The 18,168-nt window shown below is 49.6% G+C and overlaps 1 protein-coding gene across 1 annotated transcript in view; it reads right to left on the minus strand.

The window, feature by feature from the left end:
• Nucleotides 1-18,168, minus strand: part of IKBKB (inhibitor of nuclear factor kappa B kinase subunit beta) — a 543,710-nt gene that overhangs the window by 50,347 nt on the left and 475,195 nt on the right. The window contains exon 21 of the mRNA XM_078666224.1: nucleotides 10,283-10,373. Within this exon, the coding sequence (XP_078522350.1) occupies nucleotides 10,283-10,373 (91 nt within the window). The remainder of the gene's footprint in view (nucleotides 1-10,282; nucleotides 10,374-18,168) is intronic.

An 18,168-nucleotide genomic window follows, 5' to 3' on the forward strand; every position in this document is an offset into this window, starting at 1 on the left:
GGCATGTTATTCATAAGGGTCCTTTACGTAAGCGACACCGCTCTCTCTGGTATATGCTCCTGCAGCAATCGACCTTCCAGAGGTGCATACTCAACGAGTGTGTCCATCTGGATGTCCTCCGCCCTCCACGCGTGTCTCAGCTGGGCATACTTAAGGTATTGCGTGGGCCGCAGGCCAAATTCCGCCCTGAGGGCGGGGAATGACTTCAATGTACCTTTCGCTATAACTTCGCCTATCGTTGAAATCCCTATAGTATCCCATCCTTCGAATCTCTTTAGTTTATTCAAGTCCGGTAACCACGTACAGTGCCACAAAGGAGTCTGTCTTGTGGGCTTTTTTTCCCATCCGATCGTCCTATTCGCTCTGTTCCATAGCACCAATGTGAGCCTGGTGGTCGGTAATAAGCTTGCTGTCCCTTTGCCCCCATATAAATAATAGAAGTAGGAGCGGGTACCCATCGCATGTCTTTCTAACGCGTAGGTGGGGTGTGTAGCTAGGGCATGGAGCCAATCGTTGATGGCTACCAGGTGTTCTGCCCAGTAGTAGACTTCGGCGTTAGGGAGCGAGATCCCTCCGCTATATTGATGTCTTTGTAGAGTCGTCATCGCCACTCTGGGCTGTTTCCCTAGCCATAGATATGAGCGGACTTCCGCGTTAATTTCTCGGAACACCCTGCACAGAAGGGGGTGGTATTCATTCTGAAACGCGTAGAGGAACTTGGGCAAAGTCACAATTTTGAATAGAGCCGCGCGACCCAGAAGAGTTAGGGGTAGTAGCCGCCACCTAGTCGCGTCCTCTGCAAAGGTGCGCAGTATTCGTCCGACATTTTTTGCGTACGAGACCGACCTATCTAGGGTCATAAATACACCCAAATAGGTCAAACCCTCCGTAGTCGTCTGCAACCTGTCTGGGAGGTCCGTCCACTGTTCTAGCCCCCTGGGATCGTAAAGTACCGACTTGTGCCAGTTGATCTTATAGCCGGCATATGTTCCATATCGTTCCAACTCCGAAAAGAGTATTGGTATCGTCGTTTCCGGGCTCGTAATATAGAGGAGGACATTGTCCGCATATAAGGATATTTTCTCCTCCGTTGCATCCCTGGTCCCCAACTGGAAACCTCTAATACTCGGGTGCTGCCGGATCTTTGCTGCTAGCACCTCGATTGTGAGCGTGAACAGCAGGGGGGGACAGCGGGCAACCCTGTCTGGTTCCCTGTCTTACTGGATAGTCCTCCGATAGAGTCCCATTCACTTTCACTCTTGCTCTCGGATCCGTGTACAATAGCCGTATCCATTGCCGAAAGTTTGGGGCAAAGCCCAGTTTCACCAAGACTCCCACCAGGAATGGCCAATGTACAGCGTCAAATGCTTTCTCTGCGTCCAGCGAGAGGAACCAATGTGGGTCCCGCCTTTTTCTAACCTCCTGCAGCCAGTTATGTGATCTCCTGAGGTTGAATCTCGTAGCCCTACCTGGAAGGAATCCCGTTTGTTCCAGATCGACCAGATCCGGGATCACCCTTCTCAATCTAAGCGCCAGTACCGTCGCCAGCAGTTTGACCTCCACGTTCAGTAGAGAGATAGGGCGGTATGAATCGCATTCTTCGGGAGGTTTACCTGCCTTGAATATCGGGATGATTGTGGCCATACGGAGATCTGGGGGGAGAGTCCCCTCTTGCCTCGCCTCCTCAAACAGTCCCAGTATATGGCGGTACAGGAGGTCTGCCGTTTTTTTAAAGAATTCTGCAGGGAACCCATTCGGGCACGGGGCCTTTCCTGCGCGTAGCCTTGCCAGGCTTGTTGCACCTCCTCTAGCTTAATGGGAGCCTCCAGGTCTGTAACGTCTGTGTCCGCCAGTACCGGGAGGTCGATGTGCTCCATATACTGCAGAGCATCTTCCTGGGTACCCAGATTTCTTGCCTCATAAAATGCCCTATAGTGTGCGGCAAACGCCCCTGCTATCTCGGCGTCCGATCCAGTCATATTCCCCTGGGTGTCACGCTTTTGTCTATCCATCTAGCGTCTCTCTCCCTCCTACTCAACCAAGCCAGGAGCTTGCCTGACTTGTCACCCCATCATACAGGCGGTGGAGCGTCGCCAGTGCTTGGGTTTTGGCCTCTCCCGTCGCCAGGTCCCTGTACTGACGCTGTGCATCTGTTAGTTGACGGAGCGTCCTTACGGCTTTCCCGTCCTGGTACTCCCTCTCTAGTCTTAATATCTGGTCTTCCATCGTCTCCAACTGTTGTCCAACCTCTCGTTTCGCCTCTGCCAGTCTGCATTAGGCTCGGTCTCATGACTGCCTTAAAGGCCTCCCACAGGACTACTTTAGAGGACACTGTGCCCTCATTTTCTGCCATACGGACCATAACATCAGCCCGGATGCCCTTCAGTATGGTCCAGTTCTGCAGATCCCATGCTGATATTTGCCACGCCCTCTGTCTCTGGGTCCTAGTCCCCACCCTTACCACAAGCGGGGAGTAGTCTGAAATCCCCCTTGCTTTGTACTGGGCCAAGTCACCTCTCGTTAACCCATGCCTGGCCAGGAAGACATAATCCAGTCGCGAGAAAACCTTCACACCTCCACACATCCGTCAGTCCTATCGCATTGATCACTCCATTGAGAGTGGTCTGGGTCTGATCTTCGCCCCTAGCTCCTGTCCTATCGAGGGTCTGGGCCTTCACATCATTAAAGTCCATTCCCAGGATTTGTATCGTGTCAGACGTATGGAGTAGAATCTCTGCTATACCTTTCCAGGTCGCTGCCTGCAGTTTGGGAGGTGCATACACCGACACTATCGTGTATTCCTTTCTCCTCCATGTGCCTCTTACCCCCACATACGTCCCCTGTGGATCCACCCATACCTGACCCACCTGAAATGGTTGTGCTTTCCTCACCAGTATTGCCACTCCCCTCGAGCCTTTGGTGAATCCCGCATGTGCTAAAACCGTGTATTGTCCTCTCGCTAAGAAACCGCATTTGCTCCCCAGAAGGTGTGTCTCCTGTAGCAGCACGATGTCCGGACCCATCCGCTTGATGTATGCGTTCACCAGGCCCCGCTTGATTCTGCTACCTAGCCCATTCACATTCCATGTCATTATCGAGAGACCCTCCATTTCCTGTCCCCCTTCTATGTGTCTACCCGGCATCTCTCCATATCTTGTTGTGTGCGGTGCCCTGGGCTCTCTCTAGTGGAGTGTCCTGCAGCGCGGCGAGTGTGGCTTTCCTGACATGACCCGAACCTTCCCACTCCCTCCCTCCTCCCCCTCAGCCTCCTCCCCCTCCATTCCCCAACTCCCTGAAACTGGAAACAACCGTAACTTCCCCCCATGCCCCCCTCACCACCACCCCCCCCCCCTTAAGTCTCAACTTCCGCAGAACCAAGACTGCTGGCGGAGAGGGTCTGTCGCCCCTCCCTTGGGTCCCCACCACTTAACCTACAATTGCACTTTAAGTAGCGAGTGCGTGTCCCGTCCCCGCCTGGTCAATCTGCAATGTTCAAGAACATAACATAGAAATAAATAACAAACAATAAGTAAAGGGGTGTTGGTAACTTGCGTGCCCCCTCAACGATGAGCTGCTTTCTCAGGTACCAGTCCTGTCCCTATTCAGGAATGTGAGTCCTGTGTCCCATTTCCCAGATCTTCTGCCAGGCCGGGCGTCCCCTGCTCCAGTTCTCGGATTGCAGTCACCAAGGGATGTAAGGAGCGTCCCTCCTCTTCCTCCCCTTCCGATGTCCGGCCTCCCGAGTCGTCGTCCCCTTCGGAGCAAACATGACTTGTCAGGCAACTGAACCTGGACCCCGGCGCTGCACTCCCTGCTGAAGATGCCGTGTTTCGTCGTCTCCGTCCCGACGTATTGAGACCCGGATACGGTGTCGTCTGCATGCGTCTTCTGGTCCGCGTTTTTTTGGGTATTTGGGTCTTAGGAGGACTGCGTCTAAGTCTGGCGGCTGCCATCTCGTCCCTTATCCTGTTTCCTTCGTCCGCCGCCCCACGGAGTATAGGACGTTCCTCCAGCCACTGCCAGGCCTCTTCCAGGCGGCTGAAGAAGTGTGTTTTGCCTTCAAATATCACTTTCAGTTTCGCTGGAAAGAGCAACATGTACGTTATGTGAAGGTCCCTCAATTTCGCTTTTACCGCATCATATGAGCGCCTTTGTTTCTGTACTTCCTGGCTGTAGTCTGGAAAATCATAATGTTCGTATTTTCTAGGCGTATCTCCCCCCAACTTCCTGGCCTCTCGGAGTATTAGATCTCGGTCCGCAAAGTTAAGGAAACGTGCAATGACCGGTCTCGGCCTCGTTCCCTCCGGCGGCTTCGCCAGTAGAGCCCTCTGCGCCCGTTCAATTACAAAGCAGTTCGAGAATTGTGCCTGCGGAAACGTTGTCTTCAGCCAGGAATGCAGATAGGTCGCCATGTCCGCCCCTTCGATGCCTTCTCTAAAACCCACAAAACGTAGGTTGTTGCGTCTCGCCCTGTTTTCCGCATCATCCACCTTCCATAGCAGTTGCCGGTGAGATGCTTGAAGTTCCGCCATGTCCTTCCGGAGGGTGGTGAGGGAATCTTCCGCCTCGCTAATCCATGTCTCCGTTGTCGTCACCCTCACTGTCAGATTCCGGAAATCTTGACGCAGAAGCAGCACCTCCGAGCCTACCTCGCCAATCTTGGCCTCCAGGGCTGCCCTCGAATTCTGAATATCCGTCCTAGACGCTTGTATTGCCCCCATAAGCAAGTCAGTGTCCGACCGCGTGCCAGAGGCCGCCGGGGATGCCTTTTTCTGTGGACGTGCCGTGGCATAGCTATCCAGGGTCTCCTGTCGTGAGGGTTTAGCAACCGGGTCTCTCTTCCCCATCTCACCCTCCTCTGGATTCTCCCCCCATTGGACAGGTCCCTCACGTACTCCTTACCGTCCGTTTGTCTTCCGTGGGAGGGGGGGGTGACGTCCCTCGTGGACCACTGGTATGGCGGTGATGTTTTGTGCACCACTGTTATGGTGGTGATGCTCAACACCCTCTGCCTTCCCTTCTGAGCTCCTCTGTCTTGGCACCCGCCTTTTCCTACAGTATTGTCCCACTTTCGCCTTGATTCTTCTTGTGCTCCGGTGACCTAGTGGCCGCCTGTGTCGCGTGGGGTCCGGTATGAAGCAGATGATCCTCCTCTGCTGCAACCCACACCTCCCCGGTGTTGCTGGGCTCTCCGCACCACCTGGGCACCCCTCGGCAGCCGCCTTCCCTTGTGGCGCTTATGTCTCGTACTCCTCTGCAGCTCCCTTCCTCAGCCCTCTCCAGGTGTCACCTCGGTGGTCCTGGCTTCTGGCGGCGTAGTGAGGGCCCGGTCCAGCTTGCTCGGCCGTCCGTGCTGAGCCCTGCAATTCCAGCCTCTCTCGTCAGGTCAGGTGTGGCGTGCGGGGGGGGGGGCCTCAGGCCACTCTTTGTACTCGTAAAGTCGCTCTGCCTCAACCGCTGACTGATTTCCCTGTCTCCTTCAGCCCAGCCAGGCCCAGCGTTTCGGTTCACGGCCCTCACAGCGAGCACTCTCCGCACCTGTGCATTTCCTGTGGGTCCCGGCTCCCGCATCGCCCCTCCTCCATCACTCCAACTCCCAGTGTAATCGGGCGGGTCCCGCCGGCTGCCTCCGATCGCCAATTATCGCCCTCGGGGGCGGGCCACTCCGCGATCATCCCTAGGCCTTGGGCGCTGCGTGATCACAGTCCCGTACGGGACTCGGACGCTCTCTGGGGCCTGCTCCCCTGGGCCGATTCCAGTGTCCTCGGGAAGGCTGCAGCAGTGTTAATACTTGTTGCGGCAGCGCTTCGCTTCACCGCGTCAGTCTCCCACCATCCGGCTCTTTCGTTGTCGGATCCCGGGATCAGCGCACTACCTAACTCGGCCCGTTTCAGTTAGGCCGGCCGCCATCTTGGTGCGTTTGTCCCGCGCAGCAGGCGCTCCTATGTCGGATTACTCCGTTTTATTCTGCGGTCAGGCAGTTTCTCCGTCTCTGCGGGCTCCAGGACCTCTGTGGACCCACATGTGCTGTTTCAGGGTCTCAGGACTGTCTGTTAAGTCGGATCATAGAACAGCTCATCGGGAGCTCCTCCGGAGCACGTCGTATCCGGCCATGCTGTTGGCCACGCCCCCCCTCGCGCTCTTATTCTTGGCCTGTTTTGCGAACTGTGAGCTGGCTTTAGGGGCACTACGCACTTTTCTTTTCTTTGATTGAACATTACTTCCGGGAGCAGCTATACTTTCTTCTGTCTAGTACGAGAAGCAGCAAGGGTGGAAGATATACTAACTTCAATAGCCTGGTTAGGAGAGCCTAGCTGAGGGCTACCTGTAGATGTTAACTGTGGTTGAGAGCATGATATTGAGACAGAAATAGGGTCATTAGTGATAGTTTGTCCTATGAGTAGGCTTAGAGGATCTAATGAAAGCCTCCTATCCGTTAGCTCAATTTCGTGCATAAGCACTGACTCGGCCCGAGTAAGAAAGGCATCCAGAGTCCCTGCCACTCCCACTCCCTTTGTGTGTATTCTTACTCATTTCAAAGCTGGTTTATAAGGCCAATATATAAAACAAAAGGAGAAATCTGCTTAGATTTACAAATAGTAATGTTCTTGACAACCTTTCCCTCCCACTATGGTACAGTCCTTTAGAAGAGCTTACTTAGAGTCCCAAAGTAAATGTTGGAGGGGTGGCCCAGCCCAGCCTCTTCCGGTCGATGACTGGCGCGGGACGGGCCCGCACTTAGCCCGGGCTTCGCCCGTGCGCATCCCACACTGCGGGAGCCCTACAATGGCTTTAAAGCGCCTCACTGACATTGGCTTTCTCTACTATATGGAACCTACTTCTGAAATACATCACAACAAACTATAGAAACTTCACTTGCCCAAGATCTGAGGGCATTACAAAGCTTACCAAATTATTAATCTTGAATACAGAAAGAGGAGCGCAAAGCCCACTTACTAAAATATTTGTCACTTTACAACTATAACAGCTGCCCGAATGTCCTGGGAGGGGGGAGGGATATGCTTCTTTTACCTTTTCTCTTTCAGCCATTAGTTGATTTGGAAATGTCAATATAAAATCATATTGCACCCTACATGCATGACGTTTGCAATGCTGCATGAGGTTGTTTGATAGAAGGAATTTAGTGAGTTTATAGACAGCAGGTTCAGATTAGTTATCCCATTTGACATTAGGATGCCCATGAAAGGTAGCGTTTATAGATGAGGAGTTAGGAGGTGAGAAGTTTATTAATTTTACTTGTGAAAGTGGAACTTTCTCCTGGAGGTGACATACGGAGACAAGTCGAGGAAGCAGAGTTTGACATCTAGACGTATAAAACCTCAAATGATATGAAAGGTTGTGCATGATGAAGTACTACTGAAAATTATAGCTATCCCACGACCACCATGTTGGTCATTGTGATCATTACTGGGGATGGAATAGATTAGTGGTAGAAGAATGTCAATGAAAGGTTGTGAAGTGTGATTCGACAATGTCTCAATAAGAATGAGATATTGTGGCAATTATCTAGGCTGAGCTGTGCAGTTTGAATTTGCGGGCCTACAGTTTAACAGTACACGTTAGTTCAAATTATTTATCTGCTCAGGAGTGTATTTATTTGCTTGCAATATTCACTGAAATGAGGATGAATGGGTATGGTGGTCTTTTTGCTGGTTTAGGTGAAAGTATATCTCAGATTCCATACTACATTTAGGGTTATTACATGACTATCTAGAATTCCAGGAATATGTTTTAAGCACATAAATCAATGCAAATTTGAATATGCGTATTACGGCCTAATATGAATTATATGAAAGTACTGAGGTGGAGAATAACAACAAGTAGAGGCTATTCTGGAGGTATGCAGGATTAACAAATTATATGAAGAGATTGCTTTTATGCTGGGTTGCATGTAACTGAGCAAGGGGTGAATACTGACCTTAAAAATATGACAAACGGGTAAATACGTTCAATTGTTACCACTCAGAAAGTGGCTCCTCGTGGATGTTTGGGTCCGAATGAATAAGCTAAGGTGGCATGAGAAGCAGCCATGTAGTCTAAATTCAACATACTTTATTTACTTGAACACTACCATGTTCCATGGCAAGTGTAGCAGACAAAAGACAAACAGGACATTTGACAACCAGGCATTGATAGCAGGCTGTAACATGGGACACTTTCGTCAGTATAATCAAACATGCATTAGTGTTCTATATTCCTCTATCTCTCTGGATCATCATCTAATTTGGATTTAACCACAGTGCAGCATGTAGCAGTGTCAAAAACATGTGAAATTCAGCAATATATACAAAGTGTGTCCAGCAATGCCAAGTGTATCTTAACCGGTTCAGGATATCAATCTACTCAGCAATTTTTCCACTTGGATCAAGCAAGCACTTTACAGAGCTACCTTACACAGCTAGCCAATCCTCACCCCTAGTGCAAAAGCTTTCTGTGGCGTTTAAGCAAAGTTGTTAAAGCATACTTCTAAAATTGTGTTAAAGGATTAGGAAGAAATTAAAGGATAAATAAGCAAAAGAATGGAAATAAAATTCAACAGCAAGCAGAGTACTTTATGTAGTAGAGCACAACAGAAATTGATAAAAGGACCATTTGCCACGACAGGCGGTAGTTCAAGAATGGCATGACATCGTCCGCATGATGAACTCCATCCACTCCGGATCTCCGACCGACCCGTGCCCTCACCACGTCTTCAACAAGGCCGACGCTGTCATCGCACCCCACCTGCGGGACATCATCAACACCTCCTTCGACACCGCCACCTTCCCGGAGAGCTGGAAGCACGCCGAACTCAGCGCTCTACTTAAGAAACCAACAGCGGACCCCACCGAACTCAAGAACTACCGCCCCATCTCGCTCCTCCCGTTTCCAGCCAAAGTCATCGAGAAGACCGTCAACAAACAGCTGGCCGCCTTCCTCGAGACGAATGGATCCCTCGACCCCTCACAGTCTGGCTTCCGAGCCAACCACAGCACCGAGACCGCTCTGATCGCTGCCACCGATGACATCCGAGCGCTGATGGACAACGGAGAAACAGCGGCCCTCATCCTCCTAGACCTCTCCGCGGCATTCGACACTGTCTGCCACCGCACCATAGTGCAGCGCCTCAGCAACGTCGGAATTCAGGAAAAGGCACTGGAATGGATCGTCTCCTTCCTCGACGGAAGAACACAGAGAGTCCGCCTACCACCGTACAAGTCAGAGGCCACCGAAGTCATCTGCGGCGTCCCTCAAGGATCCTCGCTGAGCCCCACCCTCTTCAACGTCTACATGAGCCCCCTCGCGCCCATCGCACGCCAACACAACCTGAACATCATCTCCTACGCCGATGACACCCAGCTGATCCTCTCACTGACCAACGACCCCGCCGCTTCCAGAGCCAACCTTCACGAAGGGATGAAAGATGTAGCCGAATGGATGACGACCAGCCGCCTGAAACTGAACTCAGACAAGACGGAAGTCCTCATCCTGGGCTCCTCGCCCTCCGCCTGGGACGACTCCTGGTGGCCCCCCGCCCTGGGCACCGCACCCACACCGACAGACCACGCACGCAACCTGGGCTTCATCCTGGACTCCTCCCTCTCCATGACCAGACAAGTCAACGCCGTCTCCTCGTCATGCTTCAACATCCTGCGCATGCTACGAAAGATCTTCCGGTGGATCCCCACCGAGACCAGGAAGACGGTCACCCAGGCCCTCGTCACCAGCCGACTGGACTACGGCAACGCCCTCTACGCCGGAACCACCGCCAAGCTCCAGAAGAGACTCCAGCGGATCCAGAACGCCTCAGCCAGACTCATCCTCGACATCCCCCGACGCAGCCACATCTCCGGACATCTGAGAGACCTGCACTGGCTCCCCGTCAACAAGAGAATCACCTTCCGTCTCCTCACCCACGCACACAAAGCCCTACACGACCAAGGCCCGAGCTACCTCAACAACCGCATCAACTTCTACGCTCCCAAACGCCACCTCCGATCAGCCAGTCACGCCCTCGCCGCCGTCCCCCGCATCCGAAGATCGACAACAGGAGGAAGGTCCTTCTCCCACCTGGCCGCCAAGACCTGGAACTCCCTCCCGACCGACCTGCGCCTGACCCAAGACCACCTCTCCTTCAGGAAGAAGCTCAAGACCTGGCTGTTCGAGCAGTAGCAGCACCCCCCCCCCCCCCCCAAGCGCCTTGAGACCCTCCGGGTAAGTAGTGCGCTATATAAATGTCCATGATTGATTGATTGATTGAATGGTCTGCCAACATTCTTACCATTAAGCTGTGGTCCTGTTCCTTCAAGGTGTTGATCATTACACTCTCCAACTGGTTACAGAGACTCTGGGACTCGATTAAGAGATCATCACTGAGTGAGAAATATTAAGAGACTTATTAATGACTTTTCCCTAAGTTACACAGTAATCTGTAGAACCAATGTTCAAAAGGCAGTGATCCCTCCCAGATTACCAAGTGATTCAATATACACAAATAGTACAGCAGCTGCCTCAAGCCCACCAGTTTTCAGTAGAGATAGTTGAACAGCTGACAATATTCAGGGCTACCATGTGTACCTCAGTGGTTCTATACTAATGTTCATCTCCAATTTAGGTACGCTGCAGCCAGAAGCACAGGTTTTGGTCAATGAAATTTGTAAAGGATTTGTGCGATTGTCAAATAAGTTACTTCGGTAACACTATTTCTGATAAGAGACTTTACCTAGCATCCTGACCTTTTAAATACTCCCAAGGTGTCAGAATGTATCCGGAAACTTTTCAGCAGTACTGCTGCACGTAAGTAGCTGGCGCTGTGTGGCTACGGAACTGCCGTTCTGCTCTGGAAAATACATGAAGAGCCTATATAGATACCACCCCCACACGCCAACATCAGTTGCTTTCCTAGACTGCCTGCACCACCAGACGCACAGCCCCAAAAGCAAATTGGTAGACCAGTGTGCAGATTCACAGAACAGGAAGGATGGGAGGGTGGGTGAGGAATTTGCAGATAGGAAAGTTCTACGAGAAAGAGCATTATCACAGTTAAGTAGCTTGTTCTTCTGATAGAGAAGCCGCAGATTCATGACCTTCTGAATAGATACCAAAGCAGTACCCATCACCAGGTAGGTCTGTAGATGGACCAGAAAGTCAAGCAGGACACATCAGGCAAAATGCTCTTTTCGGCGAGCCCGACTCTCCAGAAAATAGAGCTTTGTGAACGTATGGCGGGAATCCCATGTAGCAACCTGGCAGATGTCTAGGATAGGGACTCTGCATGCTAATGGAGTGGCAGGAGCTTTGGCTCTGGTTAAAGGAGCACACAGTCCTTGTAGTGGCTGCTTGTTTGCCAGTGCATAGCAGATCTTTATGCAGAGCATGTGGGTGATGGTTCTCTTCTGCACAGCTTGGCCATTTTCATGCTCCAGCACACACCACAAAGAGCTGATAATCTGTCCAGTGTTTCTTCGTACGATTTATGTAGAAGCTCAGTGCTCTTGTGGGTAAAGCGATGGAGTCTCTCCTCTTACTTAGAGCGGTGAGGCGGGGCATAAAATGCTGGCAGGGTAATGGATTGACAGACGTCGACTGGTGTTACAACTTTTGGGAGTAGGATACCCAAGTCCAAAGAATCTGTCTGGGAAGAAGGTGATGTATAGTGGATTTACACAGAGTGTGAAGCTTACTCATACTGTGCTGATGTTAAGGCGATGAGGAACTCTGTCTTGCTGGTGAGGAACACTATCTTGATGGGGAGGAGCTGCAAGGAACATCTGTGAAGCAGCTCAAATGGCGTGCACATTAGAAATGTGAGGAACAAGTTAAGGTCCTACTGAGGAATGACAAAGGGAGAGGGAAGAAAAACGTGTTGGAAACCCTTTAAAAATAAATAAATAAATTGCTTAGCAGGATTTGAAGAAAGAGGGCTGTTCTGCAACCGCAGAAAGAACCAAAAAGTACACAAACTATAGCCAGGGCAAGTCTGTGCTGGGCTAAAGTCACAACAAAATATGAAATGTCAGATAACTTGGTCTGAACACGGTCACAAATCTGTCCCAACAACAGGAGTATACAGTTTTGGTTGCAGGGATGCCTGGCTGCTAAGATGACATCAGGCAACTCCAGCAGAAGGTCAAAGGCGTTCAGCTGTTGCAGCTCAAGATATATGCATGAACGTGGAGATAGTAAAGGCGCGGTAGCAGAACCCTTCTCTGTTGCACTGACTGACCTCTCGGTGGAGCAGCCTGATCAGAGGGCTTATGCTCAAGCCCAGGAGTTCTGGATACCACACGATCCGTGCCCAATCCGGGGCCAATAGGATGACCCGGGTCTGATCGGTCTTGATTTTCATGAGATCTCGGCAGGAGTGGTATTAGCCAGAAGGCATATAGGAATCCAGAGTTCCATTTGAGGCTAAAAACGTCTCAGAGTGAGAGACGCCTTGGAAATTCCAATGAGCCAAAGTGCTGACACTGCATGTTCTTAGCGGTGGTGAACAGATCAAGCCAAGGCCTCCCCTATTCACGAAAGAGATCCTGCCCCACCTCCGGGGTACGACTGCCATTCATCATCCACAAGGCGTAGACGGCTGAGCTTGTCTGCCCTGGAATTCAACGATCCTGCCAGGTGGGTCACCAACAGGAAGATTCCTTGGAGGTCCAGCCATTTCCAGATGTGCAAGGCCTTCTGGCACAGGGTCTGTGGCAGACCCTCCCCCGTCCTGTTTGCTGTTCAGTGTCAAACGTACGGCCCTCAGCTCCAGGAGGTTGATATGGAGTTGGGACTCTGCTCAGACTAGAAAGCTCTGATGGCCACCTCTCCCAGGTGACTGCCACAACTCAGAATTGATGCATCTTCCACTACTGCCAGCTGTGGGTGGGAAAGTTAAGGGGGTCAATCGCTGACCCAATCGGAGTCCAACAAGCACCATTGCAGACTCTTTCAAAATCTGAACATGGTTGGAGAGGTCCCCGTGATGCTGGGCCCACTGAGACTTCAGATCCCACTGCCAAGACCACATATGCCCCAGGGCGTACTCAACCAGCGCAGTGCAGGAGGCAATCAGTCCCAATACCCTCAGAGTTCACCTCAAGAAAATCCGGGACTGAGTCTGAAATATCTGGATCACAACCTGAGTGTCCTGGACACTCTTTCCTAAGGAGAAAGGAACCAAACCAAACATGTCCAGAATGGGTCTGAACAAGGGGAGGGGGTGTCTCAGAAGGAGTCAGCTGTGACCTTGGCACTTTGATGAGCAACCTTAAAGATGAAAGGACGTTTGCCATAGTCTGGAGGTGGTTGACCTGCCTTCAACAGCCAGTTGTAGAGGATGGGGTAGACAGGCACTCATGATCTCCAAAGATGTACTGCCACTACTGCCATCACTCTAGTAAACACCTGAGGGGCATTGGTAATACCAAGGGGAAGCACAGCAAATTGAAAATGCTCCAGTTGAATTTCAAACCACAGGTAACACCGGAGGGCCAGGAGTATGGGTATGAGGCAATGAGGCGTCGTGCAGGGCCAACACTAAGACCTGGGCTAATGTGAGCATTTTGAATGTTCCCTTTTGGAGGAGGGCATTGAGAGGGAGCAGGTCATAACTAGGCCAAAGGGCATCCATCCTTCAAGGTCACCAGGAAGTTGCAGTAATAGGAACCACATCCTACTTCTGGCACAGGCAGCCTTCCAGTAGCTCGTTTAGCCAAAAGGGCCTGAAACTTCCTGCCACAAAATGGAGACATCGTCCTCCATCAGTCATTGGAGGGATTGTGGAAGGAGCGGTGGTGTGAAAGGTAACTGCGACCATGATCCATCTGCCTGCCATGCTGAAGTTTATGCATCTGTTCTTGGCCTAGTTTGCGCATTGATGCTTGTCTGCACTTCCAGCTTCCCCTCCATGAAAGCCCCTTTCATTGTTGACGGTCTAGAGGCCAAGGGGGAATGAATCACAGCCTTATAATGCCACCCATAGAACAACATGGGATTCCGGACTGCCACCAAAGCCACACCCCCAAAAACACAAACTCTGGGGAAGATTGACTTTGGTGGAATTGGAGAGGGGAGCCAAACTTTTTTATCAAAACATATTTTCAACCCCTATTACAAATAACAGCGTTTAATTATTTGTTATAGCTTCAATATGATGAGCACTTTTACTGTAATAAATGTAATCAATTGTAGAGTCACATGCTGTACATAGACTGCCATCTAGTGTTGGGTCCGGATATTTGCACTTTGTTTTTGTTCGAAGAAGTCTTTTCCAGTCATGAGGTAGGTGACTCCTTTCGGTGATAGTGCGCATGGACATTGAGACTCCATTGTTTGCCACAGAGGGTGATAACGGAGTAGTAAGAGATGTCCAAGTATATATGTATTTAAGTAAGATGTAACTGCAACAGGTATAGGTACCCGGGGAGGTGGGTGGACACATGTGACTCTACAGCTCAACATGCCAAGAACAGATGCATACTGGATAAGTAGCATTTTCCGTTGGAGGCATGTGAGCTGTTGATCACATGCTGTGCACAGACTACAAAGCAGTTATTTCTCAAAGCAGTGGCTAGCTTGTAGCTGTTGCAGTTGTCTGAAATAGTGTATGTAAAACTACTTGGCCCACACTAGCTTGCTGTCTTGCTAACACATCTACACCAGGACTATATATTTCTTTATTAATTATACAATTGATTACATTTATTACAGTAAAAGTGCTCATCATATTGAAGCTATAACAAATAATTAAAAGCTGTTATTTGTAATAGGGGTTGAAAATATGTTTTGATAAAAAAGTTTGTCTCCCCTCTCCAATTCCACCAAAGTCAATCTTCCCCAGAGTTTGTGTTTTTGGGGGTGTGGCTTTGGTGGCAGTCCGGAATCCCATGTTGTTCTATGGGTGGCATTATAAGGCTGCGATTCATTCCCCCTTGGCCTCTAGACCGTTAACAATGAAAGGGGCTTTCAAGGAGGGGAAGCTGGAAGTGCAGACAAGCATCAATGCGCAAACTAGGCCACCTCAACATCCTTGCGCTGGTTTTGTAATATTCTTCTCCAGAGTTTTATTGCGTTCATTTGCCAGTTTAAGGGCAGTCCTGATATGATGGATACATTTCCCCAGTCTAGCTGGGATCGTCATGCTAGGCTGGGAAAAACACATGGCTGACACTTCGCTACAGAGTTTAGTTCCGTTGGTGCAGCAAATCAGCCGCAGAAATCTTCTTCGTTCCTTGATAAGATTGGGACAACAACATAGAAGGCGAAGCCACGATTCCCTCTTGTAAGGGCAGAGTCTGCATTTGGTGGCTTCCCCTCTACGAGCCCACGCAGGATTAAAATCCGTGATTCCGAATGTGATTAGTCTCATGGACGGAATTTTGCTTCGGGCTGAAGGTGTGATAGCGTCACTTAGATAATCCTGGGCTTTACCTGCTTTGTAAGAAAAATTCAGCGGGTCTAAGAGTGGACTTGAATGTAGGGATTTACAGTCCAGGTCAAATGAGATTTTGCACACTTGTTTGTTTATCACTTTTTTCCATGTGTTCAGGGGGATCTCCAGCTTCAATGTGCTTTCTTCCACTATATTCAATGTCTCGATTGCTTTAACAAGTGCAGAGTGCCAGGGCGTGCACGGCTCTTCAAAGACTGATCTTAGTTGGTGTTTTAAGGAGTTAGCTGGAGCCCTTAAAATACTGAGATAGAGTTTTATGATGTCCCCCTGGCACATCAAGTCCGGTCTTGCCAATCCCAGATCCATTCTTAGCCTTGCGTTTCTTGCTGCCCTTGGGATTTGAAGCACTGTTTTATAGGCTTTAGCTTGCGCTGAATTTAGGCAGGCATGCCGTGACCCGGGGAAAGCCTGGTGGTCATAGCTGATTGCAGTTTCGCTTTCATAACTTTCAATATTGGGCCGGAAGTTGGACTAATCAGATGATGGTTTAGTTGTTTGAGTAGATATATGACCCTGTTGGCCTTAGTTCTCTGATATTTCAAATGGGCAATTGCCTTAGTCCGATCCGTCAGCCAGACCCCTAGGTAATTGTATGACACCGTCGTCTTAATTTGCAGGCCATTGTGCTTTCTTTTTCTGATGGTAGGACCCAAAGATGACAACCTTGGTCTTTCCTTGGTTTACGGTCAGATTATTGATGTTATTAAATTGATGTAATGCAGTTAGGGCTCTTTGGAGACCCACCTTTGTGTGATCCATTATGGTGGTATAGTCAGCGGTTTGAAGCACCGGCAGCCTCGTATTGCCTAGTCTTGGAGTTACTGGGCTGGCTCCTTTTAGGGCGTCCCCCAGATCCGCCGTGTATAGATTGAAAAGAATGGGAGCCAACACGCAACCTTGTTTCAGCCCGTTCTCAGTGTTAATTTTCTCAGAGACAGTGCTAGCACTGGTTTTGACTCTTATCCAGGTGTCTTCATAGAGCGATATTATTGACTTCAGTAGGTTCGGTGGAATGCCCCAGTTTTCTAGCTTCCACAATAGTCTTCTGCTCACCACTTTGTCGAAGGCTGTGCTGTAATCCACGAAGCAGCAGAAGAGTGGGGGGTGGTTCTTCGTGGTAGCCTGGGAGAATAGTGTTTTGTGAATGTGTGAGGTGTAGACCAGGTTATCATCTATGGGTATATTTCCTAAGAAAGCCATAGAAGACCCTCGTTTGCGTGTGGAGTGCGCTCTAGGGGGAATTGTTTGTGTTCTTTTCGCTTTTGAATAGCATATTTGAATGCACTTGACTATCCACCTTGCAATGTCAATTTTTAATATAGGATTGCCTTTATGTAGTGGAGCAAAAGCGTCAAATAGTTGTTTTGTTTTGCGGAAAGGTTTCGTCCTTTCTATATAGTAAAGAACTGCTCTTTTTACATCTAAAGTGTATACGCACGTTCTGCCACGGAATCTGGTTGAGGGAAGTACACAGGCAACTCAACAGATTGGTTGATATGAAAAACAGAAATTACCTTTGGTTGAAATTTAGGGTTGGTCCAAAGAACCACTTTGTTTTGGTGTATTTGTAGGAATGGTTCTTCTAGTGTCAGTGCCTGAAGCTCACCCACTCTCCTCAGAGATGTGATAGCTATGAGGAAAGTAACCTTCCAAGTGAGAAATTGTATTTCACATTTATGCAATGGCTCAAAGGGTTGACCCATTAGCCTGGTGAGGACAATGTTAAGATTCCACACTGGAGCAGGTGGAAGTATTGGAGGAAGAATTATTTAAGTCCCTCCATGAATGCTTTAATGACAGGCACTCTAAAAAGAGATATGTAATGTAATGTAATGTAAAAAGAACTTATAGAGCGCAACTAACACCAGACGGTTTCTTGGCGCTGAAAAAGAGATAGATGTCTGTTCTGTAGATATGCAGCTATTACAGCAAGATGTAAGCGTACGGAAGAGTACGCTAAATTAGAAAGCTGCAGATGTAGTAAATAGCAAATGATGTTTTGAACCAAAGCATCCAGTGGACCTTTGTGATTGTTATTGCAGTATATTACAAATCACTTCCACTTTGCTGCATAGCATGCCCTTGTGGTAGGCCATCTAACCTCTTTGATAATATTCATGCAGTCTGGCGGAAGATTAAGGTAGCCAAACTCTAAGCTTTCAGGTGTCAGATTGCAAGGTTGAGATGGCTGGGATCTGGATGTCTTATCTCTCCATGGCTCTGAGATTGAAGATTGGGAGTGAGGTGTAGTTTTTGGTGAGGAACTACTGAGAGCTCCAACATGGTTGTGAACCAGGGTTGTCGGGCCCATGTGGGAGCAACTAGGATTAATGTTAGGGATGCCTGTATGAGCTTCCAAACCACTAATGGAATGAGTGGGTGAGGCGGAAAAGCGTAGACAAATATCCCTGACTAGTTCATCCACAGTGCATTGCCCTTGCACAATGGGTGTGGATGTCTGGATGTGAAGCTTGGGCATTTTGCATTTAGGTTTGTGGCGAACAGATCTATGTCCAGAAAACCCGACATTTGGAAGAATGGGAGGATAACTTGAGGGTGGAGTTCCCAATAATGGATCTGTTGTCTTTGATGACTGAGCAGATCTGCAATCTTATTGTTTACTCATGGAAGGTCCGCAAAGGAGAAACATTTTGTGAAGTGCGGCCCATCTCCAGATAGTCTATGCTAGTTGTGACAGCTCGAGAGAGTGTTTCTCCCCCTGTTTT

The sequence above is a fragment of the Lissotriton helveticus genome, chromosome 11, assembly GCF_964261635.1.
Source record: "Lissotriton helveticus chromosome 11, aLisHel1.1, whole genome shotgun sequence".
In the NCBI taxonomy this organism is placed as follows: domain Eukaryota; kingdom Metazoa; phylum Chordata; class Amphibia; order Caudata; family Salamandridae; genus Lissotriton; species Lissotriton helveticus.